Source organism: Bison bison, unplaced genomic scaffold (assembly GCF_000754665.1).
Source record: "Bison bison bison isolate TAMUID 2011002044 unplaced genomic scaffold, Bison_UMD1.0 scf7180017864250, whole genome shotgun sequence".
NCBI classification, from domain to species: domain Eukaryota; kingdom Metazoa; phylum Chordata; class Mammalia; order Artiodactyla; family Bovidae; genus Bison; species Bison bison.
Genome location: NW_011494822.1, coordinates 119554 through 135503, shown reverse-complemented (window position 1 = coordinate 135503; position 15950 = coordinate 119554). Strand labels below are relative to the sequence as shown.

Below are 15950 nucleotides of genomic sequence, written 5' to 3'. Positions count from 1 at the left end.
GGGAGGCCAGGGCTGGGGACACAGACTCTGGTCATACGTGCCCTCCCCTGGCTCAGGGCTGCCAAGCTGCCCTGTCCTTCTAGGGTGAAAACAGGTCAGGGTCCCTCCCAGCTCACATCTGTAGTCTGACTCTGGATCTCAAAGCTAATAATTAGGATTATTTTCTCATCCTGCTCATAAGGGTTCCAGGGGATCTTTGGATAAATTAGGTGAATGTCTTATTTGTCAAACGCTGCTCACAGCCACCCCTGGGCTTACTACTAATCATTCTTCCCAAGTCTGTTCCCAAAGGACCTTCTGAGCACAGGGCCAGCTGCTCGGCCCAAGGAGTGCATTTTAACCCACCATATTAAAGCTTTTCCACTTTATGACATTTCAAAGGAGGCGATTAGACTCGAGGTGCCAGGTGTCCAATAGTTTGGCTTTGTGTCTGGGAAACAATTTGTGAACATACTCCTTATTTTTGCATGTTCGTATTTCTTTTGAAACTATCTGGCAACCCTAGCGAGATGAGAAAGAACAATCTCTGAGATATAAGAGAAAACAAACCACGCAGGAGCTTTATTAGAATGATTATTCTTGAAGTTAACCATTGATAAATTCATTCAGGGGAACAATCTGCTTTCAATGATCAGAAGCCCACAGATACACACCAGATGTAGCTAAAAGGACAAGAAAAATGCACAGCACGGCGCTCCTGGCTGCAGCACTGCAAGGGGCCAAGGATGCGCCTTCATCTCTGCAGCACATGTGCAGCGGTCCACAGACTGGCCCAGCGCTGCCTGCTCTCAGGATCCTTCAGAGATGCCGGCTCCGGGAGGCTGCCAGAAGGAGGCTACACACCCAGGTGGCATCTCCAAAAGCCAGCCTCTGTTTATAGGAACATCTCAGTGATGAAGAAATATGAGATGTGACTATGCACTGCCTTGAGGGTGAGACCCCGGCTCCAGAAGTCAACGAGAGGGGAAACCAAGTCGCCTTTAGGCTGTGAAGCAGGGCTGGCTTTTCCCTTAGAGAGGGGCGAAAGCTAGGCCTGCGTCACCTTTACCAGTCGTGGACCTGGAGTTGGAAAGAGTGTCAGAAAGGCTGTGGGGGGCCTGCTGCCCCCATTGCGGACCTGCTGCAAATACCGCACTGGCAAGTGGGCCAGTCAGGCCACACCAGCTCCCAGAGCATCTGCTCCGGGAGATTCGAACAACTGCTTTTCAGAAAAGCAGGGCGCCCGGTTGCTGTGAGGCAGTAAGCAGTGTAGGGCAGCTCTGGGCAGGAAACCCAGGCAGAAAGCGGAGGGTAATCTGAGGTGCCTAAGTGAACGGTGCCCTGGGGCAGAGGTTGTTCTGACACTGACTGACTGACAAACAGGCTTTTCCAGCTCCAGTGGTGGGTGATGCTTCTACTTTTCCCTCGGGGAGGAAAGGCAGGTTTTCATCCCTTCCGTCTTTCCCTGTGGTCAATGCTTTTGCTCTAGCGTTCCAGGATTAGCCATGTGTCTATTCCTCCACCTGGTCAGGGATCACTCCAAGAACTCCAAAGCGGTTCTCGAGGTGATCACTGAAAAAATGAAGGTTCGCCTTGATTTCCTGGCGAGCCTGTGTGGATGGTGGGGCCGTGCAGGACTTGGGACCCACACTGAGAAATCTCATTCTGGAAGTATTGTGTTTGGGCAATATTTTTCAGCCAGGTGACTCTTGGAATAAAAGAGCCTCTTCAAAGTGGTAGGCTCTTCTCTGGCTTTTCTGGGAGAGCTCGGATCCCTCCTCACACAAGGGAGGGAAATTCAGCGATGCTGTTGTCTGCTGCATATCCTCCCTACTCAGGTTTTCTGAAATTAACGCCTTCATCTCTTTCTCTTCCCTCTAGGTGTTAAGATTTGATTGTCCTATTACTAAAAAGCATGCAATGATTGAGCTTTCCCCTGACTTTAATCTAATCCTCCCAGATTTGTGCCTGCTAATTTTTAAGACCACTGGCAGGGCAACTGATGAACCAGAACTGAAGCTAAACTGGGAACAATGTCACGTCACTCAGGTCTTGGTAAGTTGTGCTCAGGGCACAGAGAGAGGCGTGATGGTCCTTGAAAGACATCAGCCAGGACTCCCTGGAAGTGAGGTTTGGGGGTCTGACTCTAGTTTTAGAGCTGGAAATTGAAGGCTAAAGAATGGGTGCTTTGCTTTGTCTTAGATTTCCCGATGGGGCAGTGTTTTGAGGAAGATGCCAGTTCTCTTCGCCAGAGGAAATACAAAGTGTCAGGGAACCAAGGTGTGGCTGGTGAGGGTGCTGGGTCCTCGCTGGTCACTTGCGAGGTTGCTGGATGTGCTGGGTCCTCGGGGAGGGATGCCTGTCTATGGAGGCATGGGGCTTCTGGTGGGCCACCTGGGCGGCCGCTGGAGGGAAGTCCTTGTCACCCTGTGGGAAGACACGGAAAGCACTGGCTCAAAGCACTGTCTCATCAACCGTGGACAGCTGGTTGAGTTCATGCACGCCTGTCTGCTCAGTCACTCAGTCATGTCTGACTCTCTGTGATTCCACGGACTGTAGCCTACCAGGCTCTTCTGTCCATGGGATTTCCCAGGCAAGAATACTGGAGTGGGGGAGCCATTTCCTTCCTCCAGGGGATCTTCCTGACCCAGGGATCAAACACGTGTCTCCTGCATTGCAGGTGGATTCTTTACTGTCTGAGCCACCAGGGAAGCCTGAATAAGTTCATGAGCAAGAACCAAACCCAGCATTCTCTGGCTTCCCTGTGCGAGTGGGTGGGTGGTGGAGTGGACAACCTGTTGGAAGGTGGAAACCCATCTCCTAGGACTGTGGGGAGGTCCTGAGGCTTTTTGGGGAGTTTAAAGGGGCACAAAGACCCATGTACCTTCCAGAAGGTGAGAAAGCTCACCATCTCTGCCCCCACACCAGGGGTCAGGTACCACATGACTCACTCAGAACTAAGCTTGGGTGTTGGGTGGCTTTCTTCTGCTAGAGCAGTTCTTGTGGTCGTTTTGAATCCCATGGACAGAGGAGCCTGGTGGGCTATAGTCCATGGGGTCACAAAAGAGTTGAACCCGACTCAGCGACTAACACTTCACAGGTATTGCCATGTAATTCTTATTTCAAATTTCTTCAACCATTAAAAAATGCAAAAACATTGTCAGCTCACAGATCCCCCAGAAACCCTTTGGCCTGTGGACAGGCTGCTGACACTGGTCAAGTCTAAAGAGAAAGAAGACAGAAGAGGGTGGAGGAGAGGCAGGCAGGTGCTCTGGGCTCTTCCCGGCCACCACCCAGTCTGTCCCTGACCACAGAAGCACGTTCCGTGGACAGGCGGGCAACTAAGAGCCACCCCACCCCCGGCTCCCGGGTGGATGAGCGGGGTGGAGTAAGGACAGGAGGAATCAGGAGATTGTGTGCTGAAACCCTGAAATGATGAAAGGGCTCTTACCCGGGCGATGACTCCGGAGATAAACACGGTCGGCTTGGGTGGACTGGAAGACAAGAAGGAAAAGACATGGGCCACCACGACTCTCAGAGAGGAACACGCAGGTGATGCAGATGGGGAGACTGACTTCGTGACCACATGGCACATAAGGAGCCCCCGGAGGGAGGCGGGAGCACGCCTCTGGCCGTTATTTCATCACATGGACCCGATGGCCGCCATGCTCCAGACACCCGGGGGTCCCCTTCCTCCTGAGGCTGAGCTCAGGCGGAGAGGGAGAACGCTGTAGCAGACAGAGGACGTGTTGCTGAAAAGCATTCTCTTTGTTTTTGGTCAATCCTTCAGCTATGGGCAAGCCCAGTGGTTTTGGTCTCAGCAGACTGTGGACCTGGGTGATCCCTGGAGCAGGGAAGGGGCAGGGTCACAAGAGAACAGGAGACTCCAGGCAAGGAGCCTCTGGTCCTCTGGGCTGTGAGGCGCTCCCCTTGCCAGAGTCCTTGGCTTCCAGAAGCTTCTAATGGGTGAGATTCTCAGAGCCGATCGATGCAAAGCTCTTGGCCTTTCTGGGATGCCAAGTATTAAAAACGTAAGGTCCATGCTTCCACTGCCGGTGGCACGGGTTTGATCCCTCGTTAGGGAACTGAGGGGCTTCCCTGGTGGCTCAGACGGTCAAGAATCTGCCCACAATGCAGGAGGCTTGGGATCGATCCCTGAGTCAGGAAGATCCCCAGAGGAGGGCATGGCAACCCCTTCCAGTACTGTTGCCTGAGAAACCCCATGGACAGAGGAGCCTGGCAGGCTACAGTCCATGGGGGTCACAAAAGAGTCAGACAAGACTTAGAGACTAACACTTTCACTTCACTGTCTTAGGGAACTAAGATCCTGCATGTCCCATGGTGTAGCCAAAGAATAAAAAAAGAAAAGAAAAGAAAAAGTAAGGTCCTTGTGAAGCTCTTGCTATTTCTTAAATCTCTTTCATCATACTGACTGACCCACCCTGTCACCAATACTGAGGAACAGGATTTAGGATGAAAGCACTACATGTTCATTGTTCAAAAGCAACAAGCCAAGCACGTTAATATCACTTGTAGTTCTGCTACCTGGAGAGAACTACTGTTGACGTGCGGGACGTCCTTCTAGCCTTCCTTTTTGTGGACAGAGAGGTGCACTTGTTTCCTTATTAAATTGTCTTCTTACCAAAAGAGTCTCCTTGTTTTGTAGTCTGCATTCTGCACTTAGTATCTGGTGAGCATACTTCTATGATATTATAAACTCTTCTATGGGTTCAATCCCTGGATCGGAAAGATCCCCTGGAGGAAGGCATGGCAACCCACTCCAGTATTCTCGCCTGGAGAATCTCGCGGACAGAGGCGCCTGGCAGGCTACTGGCCATGGGGTCGCAAGAGTCGGACACGACTGAGGTTACTTAGCACTCACACATATGCCTTTATAAAAATAACCGCACGTGTCATAGTTTAGAAGCATCACAACACAGTTCCAGGTAGTACACAGGTGTGCACGCTTCTGAAATGTCTCAATGAGAGATAAGGGGACCCAGAAGCCATTAGGTGAATCCAAGGCTGGCCAGTCAGGGTGGACAGTGGGGTGAGGGCAGCTCTGGGAAGCGGGTGGCTTGGCTTAAGGCTGGTCCTGTGGGCAGACAGAGTGGAATCATCACCCTTGAACTGCCCAGCCCACCTCCCACCAGCTCTGCTGCTCTACCTTGGAAGGAAATCACTCGTTTTAGCTTTCTTTTGCTGCAGGCAAAAGTCCCAGCATTCAGAAAGTTCGCTGTTGACATTGGAAGTTCAGTTCAGTCACTCAATCGTGTCCGACTCTTTGCGACCCCATGGACTGCAGCACGCCAAGCCTCCCTGTCCATCACCACCTCCCAGAGTTTACTCAAACTCATGTCCATCAAGTTGGTGATGCCATCCAGCCATCTCATCCTCTGTCGTCCCCTTCTCCTCCCACCTTCAGTCTTTCCCAGCATCAGCGTCTTTTCAAATGAGTCAGATCTTCACATCAGGTGGCCAAAGTATTGGAGCTTCAGCTTCAGCATCAGTCCTTCCAATGAATATTCAGGACTGATTTCCTTTAGGATGGACTGGTTGGATTTCCTTGCTGACCAAGGGACTCTCAAGAGTCTTCTCCAACACCACAGTTCAAAAGCATCAATTCTTCAGCACTCAGCTTTCTTTATAGTCCAACTCTCACATCAATACATGACTACTGTATAGCTTTGAATAGACAGACCTTTGTTGGCAAAGTAATGTCTCTGCTTTTTAATATGCTGTCTAGATTGGTCATAGCTTTTCTTCCAAGGAGGAAGTGTCTTTTAATACCAAAGAGTTTAGCAAAAACACTTGAAATTCCCCCAAGTAAGTTCTGTTACTCCATGAGACTAAGGACTTCAAGTCTTACTAAGCAGCACAGAAATGTTCCCCACATGACGCTGGTTTTGTTTTATTTAGCTTTTGTTGTGTGGTTAACTGGGTTGGTTATTTTTTTTACAAATATGGCTTGGCTACAGGATCAACAGCAAGCCAGGGATGAGTAAATTTGGTCCAAGTGTAAGTCTGTGATGTCATTATGTTTGGATTTGTCTGGAATCCAAGAACACCATGCCTCGACTGCTCCAAATCACCCCCAGCTCCACCTCCAGGGATTTCACAGCCAAGGGTTTCCCATTGGAAGCTTGAGAACCATGCTCCGGATTCTAATATTTTAGAGGAAGCACCGAATGGCTTTCCATAGTGTTTCCACATCTTAGATTCACACCAGCAATGCATACGGGCTCAATTTCTCCACACACTCACCACTTTAAAAAAATTATACATTTATTTATTTAAGTTATTCATTTGGTGAGGGCGGGTCTTGGCTGCAGCACTTGGGACCCTCCATCTTCTCTGTGGCATGCAGGAGCTTTCAGTTGCAGCACTTGGGATCTAGTTCCCTGTTGTTGGTCAGTCGCTAAGTCGTGTCTGATGCTTTGCAATCCCCTGACTGCAGCACTCCAGGCTTCACTGTTTTTTCCTATCTCCTGGAGCTTGCTCAAACTCATATCCACAGAGTTGGTGATGCCATCCAACCATCTCATCCTCTGTCGTCCCATTCTCCTCCCGCCTTTAATCTTTCCCAGCATCAGGTCTTTTCTAATGAGTCACTTCTTCCCATCAGTGGCCAAAGCATTGGAGCTTCAGCTTCAGCTTCAGCACCAGTCCTCCCAATGAATATTCAGGGTTGACTTTCTTTAGGATGGACTGGTTAGATCTCTGACCAGGGATCAAGCCTGGGTTCCCTGCTTTGGGAGCTCAGAGCCTTAGCCACTGGACCACCAGGGAAGTCCCCTCACCACTAATTATTTTCTGTTATTTATTTTTTGATAGAAGCCAGCCCAGTGGGTGTGAAGTGGTATTTCGTTGTGCTTAGATTTAGCAACTAATTTTAAGAATAAGCTTTCTTGTGGCAGGGAATAATAAACATTTGTATTGACCATTCAAGATCTTTATAGCATAAAATCCACTGCCCCCAACAAAGTCCTCTCTCCTCTAAAACACTGAAAAGGCCATAACCAACCATAAGGACACATGGCAACTGCCTGTGCAGAGGTGACCGACCGAAGGCTAGCCCCTCGTGTCTTATCTAAGAGCGATCTCTGTTTTCACATGTCTCTTTGGCAGAGTGTGTGTGCAGTGCTGGTTTTCATCAGACTTGGTCTTTTTCATCTTCAATTAATAGCATCTCAAATTGGTCAGGGATTGTCTATTACCTTCCTGTAGTTTTACTACAGAGAGGAAGCCCTCTCTAAACTTGAGACACGGTAGCTTAAATTCACAAACCCCAGTAAAGTGTGTGCTCTCCAAGCTGTGCTTGCAAAAACACACTTGTTTAAATTCCATTAGGGTTCCACGTGAAGCATAACCTACATTTCCAAGATTCTATAAACTGTGAGAGCGGCTTTGAGGATTTATTTAATCTGATGAGAATCATTCTGACAGATGTTGGTTTGAAGAAGCAACATTACTTTCACGAAACAGAGACAGTGAAAAATATCATTCCTGCCCTCCCCACATCCTTAGGCTTTTTCAGTCTTTGAAAACCATATTTATTTAAATTTAAAGGAACCGCAAACCTGATGGAATTAGCGGGAATTTAGAGCCCCTGTAACTGTCCCATGGAAAGGGCTATCCGCTCCAGCATTCTTGCCTGGAGAATCCCGTGGACAGAGGAGCCTGGGTGGGCTGCTGTCCATGGGGTTGCACAGAGTCAGACACGACTGAAGTGACTTAGCATGCATGCATGCATTGGAGAAGGAAATGGCAACCCACTCTGGTATTCTTGCTTGGAGAATCCCAGGGACAGAGGAGCCTGGTGGGCTGCTGTCTGTGGGGTCACACAAAGTCGGACATGACCGAAGCGACTTAGCAGTAGCAGCAGCAACCCTCCCATACATCAGCAGATACCGCAGCTCTCTCACACTTGGCCTGTGTAGCTGCCAAACATTTGATGCATGTGGGTTTCCAGTATTCACCTGTCATATATGTGTTAGGTGCTTAGTCGTGTCCAACTCTATGACGGCTCCTCTGACCATGGGATTTCCCAGGCAACAATCCTGGAGTGGGTTGCCATTTCCTTTTCCACAGGGATCTGCCCGATCCAGGGATCGAACCTGGGTCTCCTGCATTGCAGATGGATTCTTTACCTGCTGAGCCACTTGGGAAGCCCATTTTACAGGTGAGGGGACAGTAAATCAGAGAGGTCCAGTAAGTCACCTGATGCCTGTGTAGTGGATAAGCACTCTGAGCCAGACTTGGAACAAGGGCAGCCCAGAGCGTTAGCCTGTTGCCCTCATTTCAGGGCTGAGAACTGGGTCATGGAACAGCCTCTATTTTTAGATTCTGGATTTTACACACGATTTAGAGTTGCAGATTTTTAAAGTAAGTAATCTACATGCAGTCAGAGGATCCACTATCCAGGCAGACAGTACAAGGTATTCAAATCAGCCTCAGCACTTTCTTTCTGACTTGGTAACAGATTCTTTTTCCTTGAAAACCATCATTTATGTCTCTAGCACTTAACTAGGGCACGGAGCACTTCCATATAAGTTATTAATGCACCTGATGCTCTTCAGCAGGTGTTTCCCTCGTTACAGGTGAAGGCGCGGTGGCTAAGAGGCTGCACTTTGTTCATGGTCCTTGGAAGCACAGCCTGGAGGACGCAGGCCTGGACCCCTCAGCTCTGTGCTCTGTGTTGGTTCATGGGCCCCACCGTTGCCCACGTCTCAGCTCCCAAGCTTCAGGAGCAAAGCCTGGTTTCAAACTATCCATTGAGTCAAAATGCAGTCTACACGGTCTAAGAAGGAGGCCCAGAGGACGGTGGCAGGTGGATGCCAGCTGAGTGTGGGTTCTGATGTCAGACCATCCCAACTCTGCCAGTGATTGGTGGGTGGGCTGGTGTCTGACCTTCTGAGGCTCAGTTTGCTCATCTGTGGAATGGGTGGCAGTGGACCCTCTCTCACCAGGAGCTACACATACGCACGCTGCTTGGCACACAGCAGGTGCTCTGCAAATGGCAGGTGCTGGGGTGACGAGGACCCCAGCCCTCCTGTCTCCACCCCTGATTCACAGCTGGCTCAGTTCTGTCTCATCTTCAGATCCCCTGACCGTGTAGAATAACCCTGCTGATCCGGGACAGAGAAGCTTCCAGGTAAGCAAAAAGAGGGTCTGAGATACATACACAGATGTCACCAAACCATGGACTTGAAGTAAAGAAGCCCTCTGGGTCCTCAGTCTATCTGATTCCTGTTTGACCCGATCGGAACGGCCTGCTTGTTAGTTTCCCAGCCCACGGGACTGGAACAAAGCCTGGACAGTGATAAGGCCACTTGAGCTTAAGGTGGGGCGGCTGCCCTGCAGCGGGCAGCTCCACCTGGCCCACCAGCTCCTTGTCCACCCACAGCTGTGGTCACAGCACAGGAAGCAAGCCGGCAAGGAAGCTGGTGGGGATGCTGGTAGTGGCGGCGGGAGCCTCCTCATGTCGGCTACGTGAGGACCTGGGAGCCATCATCACGTGATGCTCCCGCCCTTCCTGGTGAGAAAGCATGTGAGTGCTCAGAAAGGGACTGTACTCTTAAAATCTCCCTAAAGGTCAAAGCTGCCTGGGAATCGGGCAGCAGGGCTCTGATGAACGCTCGGACCCAGAAAGTTGCATCAGAGTCTCGATTTCATTTTCTGACGAGCGGCTAACACCCGGGATGCGGGGTGCGGGTGGTTGGGGTGGGGGTACTTTGTAGAAGGAACCCAGAGTAGACATTGAGACGTGGAGTTTAGGCTGAGATCTGAGTGTGAGCATGTGCACACACGTGTGTAACAGGAAGGACACGACGCCACAGCCCAGTGAGAAGGAAGGGGCTTGGCTTCATCTGCTGTCGTCAGCAGAGTGCCTGGGGTCCAAGCCTCTCATCTCTTAGTGATGGAAGCGGGCCAGTTTGGGCTCAGGTCCTGTGACGGACTCCTGAGAAAAGCTATCTCCTTGCTGGGAGGACTGGGCCTGGAGGTGGTCCAGAAGCTGAAGCTCTGGCTATAGTCTGTGACTCTGTGTTCAGAGTTTACTGAGAAATATATCCCACCTGGGGTGATGTTGAATAGATTTCCTAGTAAATGGAAGGCAAGCAAAAATCCTTCCTGGCCACTGTTAATTCTTGAAATATCTTTATGGCTTGGCATTTGCTTATTAAAGTTATTAATTTTCTGGACACCAAAATCCTAATTAGCATGCCTGGTGCCCAGAGGGAGCCCTCGCACTTGACTGCACCCAGGCACCACTTTGTCTCTAACTGTTCGAAGCTTGGCAGTCAAGGCTGCCTCCCTCCTTCGGCCTGATGTCAGGCGCTTCAAGAGCTCTCCCACAAGATGGCACTGCTGGTCCTCTGAGCTCGCGACTTTCAGGCCAGCCAGGCTTTGTCCGGCTCGGCCAAGCCCGGGAAACTTGCCCCAGGAAACTGGGAGTCCAGGGTGGGCAGGGGACACTGGCACCCTAGGGTGTGCCCCCTTCTCCCTAAGGGCGAGGCCATTGTTCAGGGGGTCTGACTACAGGGAAACCAAGTACGACTCAAGGGCTTTAGGAGAAATTCTAGATCTAAAGAAAATGATCAGGAATCCAACTCCTTCCAGGATTTGGCATTCGGAGTTTGCAAAATCCTTTAAAAAAAAAAAATTTGACTGCATCAGGTCTCGCTGCAGCACTCAGGATCTTTGTGGCTCACGTGGGATCTTTTGTTGTGATACACAGGCTTCTCTCTAGTTGCGACGTGTGGGCTCAGTAGTGGCGGAGCTTGGGCTTAGTTGCTCCATGGCATGTGGGCTCTTGGTCCCCCCACCAGGGATCAAACCCGCGACCCCTGCATTGCAAGGCAGATTCTTAACTGTTGGACCACTGAGGAAGTCTCCTGTAATGTCTTTTTAAGGGCGTGAGCAAAGGCGCTCCTCTGGGGGACAAAGTCTGAATTTGTGTTTACATCTTCGTTTCAACAAGAAGACCGAGCTTCAGCATCAGCCATGGTGTCTCTAGTTCTCTGACTCAGGCCTGCTGATCCCAGGGGGCCATGACTTTGGGACAAAGCCCAGCCCAGCCTGTTTCTCTGAGTCTGTCCCAGACATGAGTCTCCATGCCAGAAGATGCTCTTTGGAATTGCAAAAAGTCTGCCCTCCAGATGACACTCCGCCCACAGATACCAGACTGGTTGTTGATCCAGATGCCAGCACCTCACCACCTGCTTATTTCGAGAAGACTGCCGCCCCTAGTACTGACTATGTAAGGCGAGGATGGACTATGTATAAACAAGTGTCCGACAGACACTCTAGCCACGGTGGCAGCTGCCTTACCAGGACCTCGGAAGCCCCTTCTTCCCTCTAGACACGTATTTCTAGAAAGCTACTCTAAGCTTCCCACCAGTGTCTTTACACATAGGACCGTCTCATTGTGTGACCTAACAAGTGTTCCCTCCTCCGTCTTCCCTCTGCTCTCACCTTATTCTCTCTCTCTTGCTGGATGCAAAGAGGATAAGATAAACACAGTCCTGATTCTAATTCTTAGCTTGCATCCTAAGGATTTCATGCACAGGTGCCGTTCCAGGCCAGCGTGTGTGTTGTCTGCATTCATCACGATACAGAGTGGTCACCACGTCCGATGAGGGAAACCTAGCCTGGTCGCCTGAGCGTGCTGGGGTGAGCCGAGCATCTGCAGGGCTTGGGAAAGCACCGCCTTCTGCCACTGTCTCTACCAAGTGCAGTGAGGACTCGGCAGCAGAGAGCAAAGCTGTGTAACGGAGTGTTTGAGGGCTGGGCTTTGGAGACAAAGGGCTCTGGGTTCAAATCTTAGTTCAGAGGAGTAGCCTCCTTGAGCCTCCGCGTCCATCTGCAAAATGGGAGCAATTCCTCTTTTAAAGAAGAGTTGTTCAAGTGAAATAATGTATGTAAACTGCTTACGGTAGGATACTGCCCCCACTGGCAAAACCAGTTGGTTACAACAGAGACTTGCTCTGAGCTTAACCTGAGAACACTTCATGTAACTATCCAACATTCAGTGTAGCGATCATTCTATGTATTAAATATTCTAAATGTTACCTCATTTCAGTAAGTAGCACTTACAATGAGCGAACCCATCTTCGATTCTGAACACATTTGTTTCAGTGTCATGCTTTTGAATTCCAATATTGGGAAGTCCAGGTGGCTCAGATGGTAAAGAGTCTGTCTGCAGTGCAGGAGACCTGGGTTCGATCCCTGGGTCAGGAAGATCACCTGGAGAAGGGAATGGCTACCAACTCCAGTATTCTTGCCTGGAGGATCCCAGGGACAGAGCAACCTGGTGGGCTGCAGTCCACAGAGCTGCAAAGAGTTGGACACGACTGGGCAACCAACACTTTTCACCAGTGAATAGCTAATGCTGACTGCTGCTGCTGCTGCTAAGTCTCGTCAGTCGTGTCCGACTCTGTGCGACCCCATAGACGGCAGCCCACCAGGCTCCCCCGTCCCTGGGATTCTCCAGGCAAGAACACTGGAGTGGGTTGCCATTTCCTTCTCCAATGCTGACTAGACAGGTGCTAAAAATATATATATATTTGTGGCCTACAGCTTGAAATCAGATCTCATTGGCTGTCTTCAGGGTCAAGGTTATGTTTTATAATGAGCTGGGGGTTCATGGTTCAAAGTACAAAGTATGTATTTTCTAGAAGACAGCTATTATGGCTATAAAAAGGAAAATGATTGTGTAAGTAGGAAAAACCCTGACAAGATGACTGTTAGTAGAATTCCTACTAGAAAGAGGTACACACTGATGTTAAATCAAATACAGACACCAAAACCCTCCTCTGATCTGGGTCTACTCCCATCCTGGGAGGTGCAGGGGGCTGGCTCTGCGTGGGACCAGCTCTCGCTAGGCTGGTTCTGGGAGACCCCAGCCAAGAAAGAGGAGACCCGGATTAACTCTCTCCCGGGAGACTGTTAGCAGGTCTATCTTGGCTGTGGGAGCTTGGTCTCACAAAAGTCAAGACATGGCCTGGGAGGACCAGTCACAGCTCAGGTTAAAGTCAAGTACATGGAGAGATGGATGAGAGCTTTTGGGTTTCTCTGCTGCTGGATTCCCCAGTAATTACATCCTTAATCCACCCTCCAAACTCACGGCGCAGAGGGACTCCATGAGCTGATAGCGGCCGTGGCTCTCTCCCCAGGCAGCCCGGTGCACACGATAAGCGATAAGCTGCGGTCCTCAGTGGTCTGCGGATTTGCAGATTCACCCGCCACCTGATTAAAACCCTGCCTCTGTGGACCCTCTTCAGATTGCACCACGCCCTCCTGCCTTTTCCAGAATTAACAGAAAAAGAGGCGCCGAGTCAAGTACACAGAAAACTACACGCACTGCAAATTCTGCCTTCTTGAAACAAGCCAACGCGTGAGTTAGGACAACTCCCGTTCAGTCAGGCAGCTCCCACCCTGTCCCACGCACTGAGAGCAAGCTCTTGGGAATATCCTGCTAGCACGCAGCGCAGCAGGACAGACTGCGTCAAGGTCCCTGCGATCGTGGGGAGTGCACGCTGGGCGCTGGTCAGAGCCTTCACTCTCTCCCTGCTGGTGAACAGTCAGGAAGCCAAGATTCCCTCCACAGTCCAGGTCACTGTCGGGGGTGGAAATCACTGTTCGGGACCCTATGGTTTATTCTCGACTCATCAGTTTCATTTGTTGGGTTATTTGTTGATTCATCAGTTTCACTGACTTATTCATTCAACAAGAATATGTGTGTGTATACACGTACACAGCCTAAGTACCCAACATGCCTCAGAATTGGGAAGGCCTCAAGTTGCATCAGATGCGTCTCCCACTTGCTGCCTGGGCGGCGGCTGCAAGGACCTCCCCCCGCCTCTCATCACGGTCCTCCTCTCCCCCACTAACACCCACTGGGCAGCACTCTGGGTTAGGGGCCAGGGGGAGGGGGGAAGATGAAAGTCCTCAGGGAGCTGGGCCCGGAGACCCCTCGAATGTCATCAGGAAGCCCACAGGGCACACCTGTGAGGTTCCCCAGATGCCAAACTGGAAAACGGCTCATCGCCATGTTCCAGAAATGGGTTTTCCTTATTTCAGTGTGGCCAGTCTCCATGACAACCACAGGGAAACCAAGCTCGTCCTCATCGACAGGAAGGAGGTCCACAGGCTGATCCTCCAATGGGGACAGGATCCTCCAGGGCTGCTCCTGAGTACCAGCAGGGGACCAGAGGCTCACTCTGAACTTGACCAAGGATTCCAAGTGGGGAAGGAAGGGCAGAGCCCCCAAAGCTCTCATTGCCACCCTCCCTTCCAGTGTCCCTTTGGGTATTGCCTTCCTGAAGGCCCTTTGCTTTCCATGGAGGCAGCCAGATAATCTCCTTTTGCCACTGATGATGCATTCATGGTACCCGATATTAACATGTGAGGAGGGTAACAGGAGAAGGAGGCAGCAGAGGATGAGTTGGGTAGATAGCATCACCGACCCAATGGACATGAATGTGAGCAAACTCCAGGAGACAGTGAAGGATAGAGGAGCCGGGCTACAGTCCATGGGGTCGCAAAGAGACCGAGAGACTGAATGACAATCACAACAATAACCATGCAGCACCTGAGCCTCAGTGTCCTCATCTGAGATGTGGAGCTCGTCACCCCTGGATCCCACAGGGATTCAGGAAGATCAGGGGAGCGCTGTTTGTCAGGCATGCTGCATACGAGGTGGGACTCCAGAAGGAGCTGTCATGAGGTTAGCGTGTGAACAAAAGCAGATTTATCCCCATGTCACCGTGTGGACGGCGAACTAGACGGTGGTCATAGTACTCGCAAAAATTAAAGCAGAGAAGCACATTCTTGTGGCTGGAGGAAGTGTAACCTGTAACCATGAGGCAGTACTTGGGAGACCACGATATGGATTGTGCCTGGGGCTTTGGGGGAAGAACTGAAGCTGAACCAGTGCAGCCTGGAGCTTCCTGCCAAGCCTAGTTATACCCGGAGAGATGGTCCCACGGCCACAGTCACACAGAGGGTGCCCAGGATGAGACTTCGGGCTGAGCTCTCAGCAGGCTGGTGATGACTGAGCTCCTGGGGGTATTAGGGCTAAATGTAAGCTTGAAAGTGAAAGTGTTAGTCTCTCAGTCGTGTCTGACTCTGCGACCCATGGATGGTAGCCCACCAGGCTCCTCTGTCCATGGGATTTCCCAGGCAAGAATACTGACTGGAGTGGGTTGCCATTCCTTTCTCTAGGGGGTCTTCCCAACCCAGGGAGTGAACCTGGGTCTCCTGCATTGCAGGCAGATTCTTTACTGTCTGAGCCAGCAGGGAAGTGCCAATGTAAACTCAGTGTTTAAGACATCAAAGAAGAACCTCTATTTTGAGATGGCAGGCGTTTACACACGCCGCCCAGGGCCTGCCTTCCACCACCATTGGGCAAATAAACCCATACTGAAGGCCCATCTATTCTGAGGGGGTGATGGAATGTGTGAGGACAGTGTGGCCACATTTCAGAGGAGCCGAAGGTTGCCCTCAGTCAAGGGCAACTGTGAGTTACCGTCACAAACGTAAAGGATTTGGGATGTAAACTAAGGCTGGGAGAGTTTTGTTAGGGTTGGGAGAAGCGGGCAGTTCAGTTGAAGAGCAGGTTCTGGCTGGGAAGCTGGACTTGGTGCCGTCAGGATCCGGGGTGGCAGAGATGTCTAGGGTTTGGCAGGTTCATCCACATGGGTGTGTTCACCACCCTCTGTGCCTGGGCTTGTGTGCTGAATAAACACTAAACAACTCAGCCAGAGGGCTGAGTTCTACAGACCCAACATCACCAACAGAGCCTAACTCTGGAGGGTGGTCTGGGGCTCAGGACACATCTGACCTACATGCAAGTGGACCCAGGGCCCCGGTACCTCTGGGTTTCTCTGGGTCACGTGCCACAGGTGAGCGAACCCTGCCATTGATTTGCACCTTGTTGTTGAAAACTAGAACACATTGCCAGACAAGTA

The 15950-nt window shown here is 50.8% G+C and overlaps 1 protein-coding gene across 1 annotated transcript in view; it reads right to left on the bottom strand.

Annotated features, from left to right (window-relative positions):
• Positions 1-533: 533 nt before the first annotated feature.
• DAP (death-associated protein) overlaps positions 534-15950 on the bottom strand; it is a 51606-nt gene continuing 36189 nt past the window's right edge. Inside the window, exons 2-3 of the mRNA XM_010847523.1 lie at positions 3431-3473; positions 534-2406 (exon numbers count right to left, since the gene is read on the bottom strand). Of these exons, the coding sequence (XP_010845825.1) occupies positions 2293-2406; positions 3431-3473 (157 nt within the window). The 3' untranslated portion in view covers positions 534-2292. The remainder of the gene's footprint in view (positions 2407-3430; positions 3474-15950) is intronic.